This window comes from Rhinopithecus bieti, unplaced genomic scaffold (assembly GCF_001698545.2).
Source record: "Rhinopithecus bieti isolate Rb0 unplaced genomic scaffold, ASM169854v2 scaffold_34818, whole genome shotgun sequence".
Taxonomy (NCBI): domain Eukaryota; kingdom Metazoa; phylum Chordata; class Mammalia; order Primates; family Cercopithecidae; genus Rhinopithecus; species Rhinopithecus bieti.
This window is the reverse complement of record NW_016815484.1, coordinates 119065-126321: the sequence shown is the minus strand read 5'-3', so window position 1 is coordinate 126321 and position 7257 is coordinate 119065. Positions and strand designations below refer to the sequence as shown.

Here is a 7257-nt window from a genome sequence, read left to right as displayed (position 1 = left end):
ATGTAGATAGCTTTCTTTTCACCACAAAAAAAGTTTTCTTCCAAAGACTGAAAATACTTTTTGTCAGGCACGCTGCCGCACACTGCCAAATACTGGATATTGCTCCTGTACAATACTTTATTTATTTTAGTTATTTTATTTTATATTTTATTATATATTTTATTTTATCTTATTTTATTTTGAGATGGAGTTTTGCTCTTGTGGCTTACTTTTTTATTGTATCTTATTTTATCTTATCTTATCTTATTTTATTTTATTTTGAGATGGAGTTTTGCTCTTGCCGCCCAGGCTGGAGTGCAATAGTGCGATCTCAGCTCACCACAACCTCCGCCTCCTAGGTTCAAGCAATTCTCCTGCCTCAGCCTCCCTAGAAGCTGGGATTACAGGTGCCCACCACCACACTTGGCTAATTTTTCTATTTTCAGTAGAGACGGGGTTTCACCATGTTGGCCAGGCTAGTCTTGAACTCCTGACCTTAGGTGATTCGCCTGCCTCAGCCTCCCAAAGTGCTGGAATTACAGGTGTTAGCCACTACACCCAGCCCATTGTTGGTTTTAAAATGATAAATTGGGCCGGGTGCAGTGGCTCACACCTGTAATCCCAGCACTTTGCGAGGCAGGCAGATCACGAGGTCAGGAGATGAGACCATCCTGGCCAACATGGTGAAACCCCATTTCTACTAAAAATACAAAAATTAGCTGGCCTTGGTGGCACACACCCGTAGCCCCAGCTACTCAGGAGGCTGAGGCAGGAAAATTGTTTGAATCGGGGAGGTGGAAGTTGCAGTGAGCTGAGATCGCACCCCTGCACTCCACCCCGTGATACAGCGAGACTCCATCTCCAAAAACAAACAAAAAAAAAAAAGGCAGGGGTGCAGTGACTCCGCCTGTAATCCCAGCACTTTGGGAGGCCGAGGCAGGTGGATCACAAGTCAGGAGTTCGAAATCAGCCTGGCCAACACAGTGAAACCCTGTCTCTACTAAAAATACAAAAAATTAGCCAGGCGTGGTGGCATGTGACTGTAGTCCCAGCTACTCAGGAAGCAGAGGCAGGAGAATCGCTTGAACCCAGGAGGTGGAGGCTGCAGTGAGCCAAGATCCCGCCAATGCACTCCAGCCTGGGCAACAGGGAGAGACTCCATCTCAACAACAACAAAAAAACCAACAATGACAAGTAGCATAACAACACTTTTTTTTTTCTCTCTGAGATGGAATTTCACTCTTATACCCCAGGCTGGAGTGCAGTGGCAGGATCTCAGCTCACTGCAACCTCCACCTCCCGACTTCAAGCAAAGCAACTGCCTCAACCTCATGAGTAGCTCAGATTACAGGCCCCAGCACCATGCCCAGCTAATTATTGTATTTTTGTAGAGATGGGGTTTCACTATGTTGGCCAGGCTGCTCTCAAACTTCTGACCTCAGGTGATCCGCCCACCTCGGCCTCCCTAAGTGTTGGGATTACGTGTGTGAGCCACCGCGCCCAGTCACATTCTTTTTTCTTTTTTAATACACTTGCATGAGGTATACATAGTACTTAAACCAATAAAAGGACAAATATCTGAACTTCTTACCCAGTGTTTTGCGACTTCTTTCCACAGCTGTTCTTCGAGTTTGTTCAAACATTGCTTCCAAGTCAAATGTGCGAGCTTTTTTACCTAAAACATGAACAAATGGCAGACTGTGATTGCCTTGCAATAAGTTGGCCAAACTTCAGGTGATCAATACTGATCAATAAACACTTAGTTTGTCTAGTTTATAACATAGCTCCAATATAACCATAAAATATCACAGAAAGAGCTTGAGTCACAGATAACTTTTGATGACAATCCCTTCACTAAGTACTATTAACCAGTCAACTTTCCCATCCTCCTCTAATTTACCTAGATCCCTACCCTAAGAAACAACAACACTAACACAGGAGGCAGAATGGAGAATGTCCCAAAAGTTACCCTTTGCAGATGTAATTAAGGTTATGGACTTTTAAATAGGGAGACTATCCTAGTTGGCCCTTAAAGGCAAAGATGCAGAACAGCTATGGCAGAAGAAGTCAGAGAGATCCACTGTTTGAGAAGGATTTGAGGCATTGCAGTTTTCTTGAAGATGAAAGGGGCAACATGAGAAGTAATGCAGGTACTTTAAGGAGCTAAGAGGAAAACAGAAATCTCAGCCCTATAACAAGGAACTGTACGAGCATGGAAACATTCTCCTCCTCCCCCAGTAACTAATTTTCCCCTATGTGGCACAAACATGTGGACACTTTCCTCACTTCCGAGTAAAGGAATGAAGTACTAAAATGAAGGATTTATACCGGGTGGGGTGGCTCATGCCTGTAATCACTTTGAGAGGCTCAAGTGGGCGGATCGCTTGAGCTAGAAAGATCGATCAGCCTGGGCAACATGGTGAAACCTCGTCTCCACCAAAAGTATAAAAAATTAGCCAGGTATGGTGGCACACATCTGTGATGCCAGTTACTCAGGAGACCAAGGTGGGAGGATGGCTTCAGCCTGGGAGGTGGAGGCTGCAGTGAGCCAAGATCGCACTAGTACACTGCAGCCTGGGTGACAGACCAAGACGCCATCTCAAAAAATAAAAAAAGAATAGAAAAGGCCAGGCACGGTGGCTCACACCTGTAATCCCAGCACTTTGGGAGGCCGAGGCGGGTGGATCACGAGGTCAGATCAAGACCATCCTGGCAAAAACGGTGAAACCCCGTCTCTACCAAAAATACAAAAAAATTAGTGGTGGGTGCCTGTGGTCCCAGCTGAGGCAGGAGAATGGCCTGAACCCAGGAGGCGGAGCTTGCAGTGAGCCGAGATCACCCCACTGCACTCCACCCTGGGCGACTGAGCCAGACTCAGTCTCCAAAAACAAAAAAAAGAATAGAAAAACTACAGAACTAGTAGGTGCGAACACAACCCAAGGTCAATATGTGTAAGTCTATTATTTAGTCATTATCATAGAATTAATACAGCCTGGTCAAAAGAGAACAAGACCACCCTGAGGAAAGGTTCAGGGAAGTTAGAATCCCAATGTTTGGATGAACAGCGTTTACAATTTTAAAATGCAAAATAAAGAGAAAACATTTTTCATGTATCAGTCTAGTAAACTTTTGTTTTCATTTTTTAAATAATTTTCTTTTAAACAATACCTATTCTGTGTTGGTAGGGATATGGTAAAAATGGCATTCTTAAATTCTGTTAACTTTGGTATAACCTGAAAACAAGCTTTTTGATGGGTATTACGGCAATAAGCAGCAAGAAGCTTTATAAGGCACATACCTAATTTTTCAGCTTTCTAAATATTTATACTTCTGTATAAACTAGGCTCTCTTTTAGAAATCTACCCTACAGAATTACCTATTTTTAAAAATCCTCGTACAAATGCTATTATTTACAAAAAATGTTCATTTTAGCATTATTGGTGACTTAAAATTAGAAACATCTTTTCCCTTCCTCTCTCTCCAGGACTCTCATAACTGTCTTCTGAGTTGGTTCCAACGGATACGCAGAATAGAAGACAAATGGGAGAAGAGCATTGACAAACTGCAAGGTATGCACCCGGGCTACAGGAATTCCGAGTTGACAGCTCGATCTCCCCTCCCACTCTGCCGTTCTTCAAACCTCTGCAAAAGGAAAAGGAGCTCTGCCTGGAACAGTCACTCACCGAACCCCGTAAAGCCCATGGTGACCGCAAGCTGCGGGTCCGGTCCCGACGCATCTGAGCCTGTCGCTGGAGCAAGAGGAAAAGAGAGGAGGCCTAGTTAGTGCTGCGCCCCTGCGCCCCCGACACGGCCCACCACGCCCGGACTCGCCTCATGAAACCCACCTTCGCTGGCCCCAGAGCGCTCCATCGCTGGCCGCACACCGCAAAATGGGCCACAGTCACAGCCTAAACAACTGTAGAGGAACTTGCCACTAACCCGCGGCAAATCCCGGAGGAAGTACCGCCTCCAAGCGACAGCGGCGCCGCCGAAGCCAAGAGCGGCACCTTCCGCAAAGGGACCGCGGCTTTCTGCGCGGCGCCGCCCTACCGGACAGGCGGGAAAGCGCCGCGCAACTCAGACCACTGGAGGGGAGAAGTGGTATGAGGAGTTTCCATAACATAACATCCTTTCCTTTTTTCTTTTTTTTTTCCTTTTTTTTTTTGAGCCAGAGTCTCTGTCGCCCAGGCTGGAGTGCAGTGGCACGATTTCAGCTCACTGCAACCTCTGCCTCCCGGGATCAAGCGATTCTCCTGCCTCAGCCTCCTGAGTAGCTGGGATTACAGGTGCCCGCCGGCTAATTTTTGTTTTTTTTGTTTTGGTTTTTTTGTTTTTGTTTTCAGACGGAGTCTCTGTCGCCGAGGCTGGAGTACAATGGCGTGATCTCGGCGCACTGCAACCTCTGCCTCCCGGGTTCAAGCGATTCTCCTGTCTCTGCTTCCCAAGTAGGTGGGATTACAGGCGTCCACCACCACACGCAGCTAATTTTTTTGCGTCTTTAGTAGAGAGGAGGTTTCACCATTTTGGCCAGCCTGGTTTTGAACTCCTGACTTCAAGTGATCCGCATACTTTGGCCTCCCAAAGTGCTGGGATTACAGGAGACACCCTTTGCTTTTGTTTTTGTTTTGTTTGTTTGTTTGAGGTGGAGTCTCACTCTGTTGCCCAGGCTGGAGTGCAATGGCCAATCTCGGCTCACTGCAACCTCTGCCACCCGGGTTCAAGCTCTTCTCCTGCCTCAGTCTCCTGAGTAGCTGAGATTACAGGCGCCTGCCACTACACCCCGCTAATTTTTGTGTATTTAGTAGAGACGAGGTTTTGCTATGTTGGCCAGGCTGGTCTTGAACTCCTGACCTCAGGTGATCCGCCCACCTCTTCCTTCCAAAGTGCTAGGATTACAGGCCTGAGCCACTGTGCCCCAACTTTTTTTTTGGCCAAGTCTCCCTCGGTCGTCTTGGCTGGAGTGCAGTGGCGTGATCTCAGCTCACTGCAACCTCCTCCACCTCCTGGGCTCAAGCAATTCTCTTGCCTCAGCCTCCCGAGCAGCTGGGACTACAGGTATGCGCCACCACCCCCGGCTATTGAGTATTTGAGACTACAGGCACCTGCCACCATGCCCGGCTAATTTTTTGTATTTTTAGTAGAGACAGCGTTTCACCATGTTAGCCAGGATGGTCTCAATCTTCTGACCTTGTGATCTGCCTGCCTCGGCCTCCCAAAGTTCTGGGATTAAAGGCGTGAGCCACTGCACTTGGCCTGTCAGTCTGAAGTTTACAAGGCTAATCATGTGCTCAGGATTGTCCTTCTTAAATAGAATGTGGGAGTTCAACACTTCAATGTTCAGAAGGTGGAGAAGAATCTCTTTCTCTTTTTGAGACAGAATCTCACTGTCACCCAGGCCAGAATACAGTGGCACAATCTCGGCTCAATGAACCTCCACCTCCTGGGTTCAAGCGATTCTTGTGCCTCAGCCTCCTGAGTAGCTGGGGTTACAGATACGTGCCACCACACCCGACTAATTTTTCTTTTTTGGGACGGAGTCTCACTCCATCGCCCAGACTGGAGTGCAGTGGCGCGATCTCAGCTCACTCCAACCTCCGCCTCCTGGGTTCAAGTGATTCTCCTGCCTCAGCCTCGCGAGCAGCTGGGATTACAGGCCCTGCCACCACACCCGGCTAATTTTTGCATTTTTAGTGGAGAAAGTTTCACCATGTTGGCCAGGCTGGTCTCAAACTCCTGACCTCAAGTGATCCACCCGCCTCAGGCTCCCAAAAGTGCTGGGATTACAGACGTGGGCCACTGCACTCAGCCTATGAAAGAGTATCTTATACCAAACCTTGTACCTTTGGCGCTAAGCTGGATATGAAGTGAGCATCTGATCAGCCAAGTCCGCTGCTCCATATTGTCACTATAATCCACAATGACACATGGCTTCTTAGTTTTCTTTCCATCTGTTGTCTACTTCAATCACAGTATCATTGTGGAATATTGACAATATTGTGCCCACCTTGTTGTCACACCATTTCAGTGCCGTAAGTTCACCACGGAACTTATAACATCACACATAGGAATGCTATGTTTTCTAGGATTTGACATTTTCAGAGATCGAGAATTACTATATTTTGTAAATGGAAATTCCACTACTAAAAACAGAATGCTATAAATAGAATAATGTATTTTGTTTCCAAAGTCAATATAATAGAGTGATGTAAAAATAATAAAATAGTAGACACAAACTTTGGGTGTTAGGTTGGGACCATAATCTGTGAGTTATATTGGGGTAAAGGCTGCAGCAGCATGCACCATCAGTGAGTATTCTCAGGGAAAAATGGGAAGTGGGTTAACAATGGGTAAATCTGCGGATGCCTGTAGTGAATTCTTTTTTTTTTTTTTTTTTTGAGACAGAGTGTCGCTCTTGTTGCCCAGGCTGGATTGCAATGGCACAATCTTAGCTCACTGCAACCTCTCCCTCCCAGGTTCAAGCGATTCTCCTGCCTCAGCCTCCTGAGTAGCTGGGATTACAGGCATGCGCCACCAGACCCAGCTAATTTTTTTTTTTTTTTTTTTTTTGTATTTTTAGTAGAGATGGGGTTTCCCCATGCTGGTCAGGCTGGTGTCTAACTCCTGACCTCAGGCGATCCGCCAGCCTTAGCCTCCCAAAGTAGCTGGGATTACAGGCGTGGGCCACCACGCCTGGCCAAATTCTTATAATTTTATGTTGTCTTAGCATTTATTTTGAATATAAGTTGGACTTTCTCATATCAGAAGCAGGGTTCAGTCACCCTTGACACAGTTTGCAGTTCTACACCTCCTCGGCGTTCCTCAGTGTGATCAATCCAGGTATCTATTATGTAAAACTTCCTCCTGGTGCCCACCTCCCCATAGGATAACTACATACAGCCTACCTCACCAGCTCTGCTGACCCTGATGTCCTACATGGACTGTGCAGATACGCCACAGTGACTACCTCGATCACAGCATGACTTCCAACAACAGGGGTGTCCAATCTTTTGGCTTCCCTGGGCCACAGTGGAAGAAGAAGAATTGTCTTGGGCAACACATTAAATACACTAACAATAGCTGAGAGCTTAAAAAAAAAAATCACAAATCTCACAATGTTTTAAGAAAGTTAACAAATTTGTGTTGGGCTACATTCAAAGCCATTCTGGGCTGATGAGCTTGTCCTCAAATTTGTGCGTGATTGCTTTAAATCCACCAATTAAAGTGTGGGAATTCCTCTTGGGAAATCTATTTGGAAAACACCATGAAACCAATGAATGC

The 7257-nt window shown here is 46.3% G+C and overlaps 1 protein-coding gene across 3 annotated transcripts in view; it reads right to left on the bottom strand.

The window, feature by feature from the left end:
• The window catches only part of WDR70 (WD repeat domain 70), a 385782-nt gene extending 381630 nt beyond the window's left edge, over nt 1–4152 (bottom strand). For 2 of the 3 annotated variants that reach the window (XM_017853196.1, XM_017853195.1), the window contains exons 1-3: nt 3825–4152; nt 3663–3728; nt 1571–1654 (exon numbers count right to left, since the gene is read on the bottom strand). In XM_017853196.1, coding sequence (XP_017708685.1) covers nt 1571–1654; nt 3663–3728; nt 3825–3849 — 175 coding nt within the window. In that variant the 5' untranslated portion in view covers nt 3850–4152. The remainder of the gene's footprint in view (nt 1–1570; nt 1655–3662; nt 3729–3824) is intronic. The other variant, XM_017853194.1, reaches the window with a different exon arrangement.
• Nucleotides 4153–7257: the final 3105 nt, after the last annotated feature.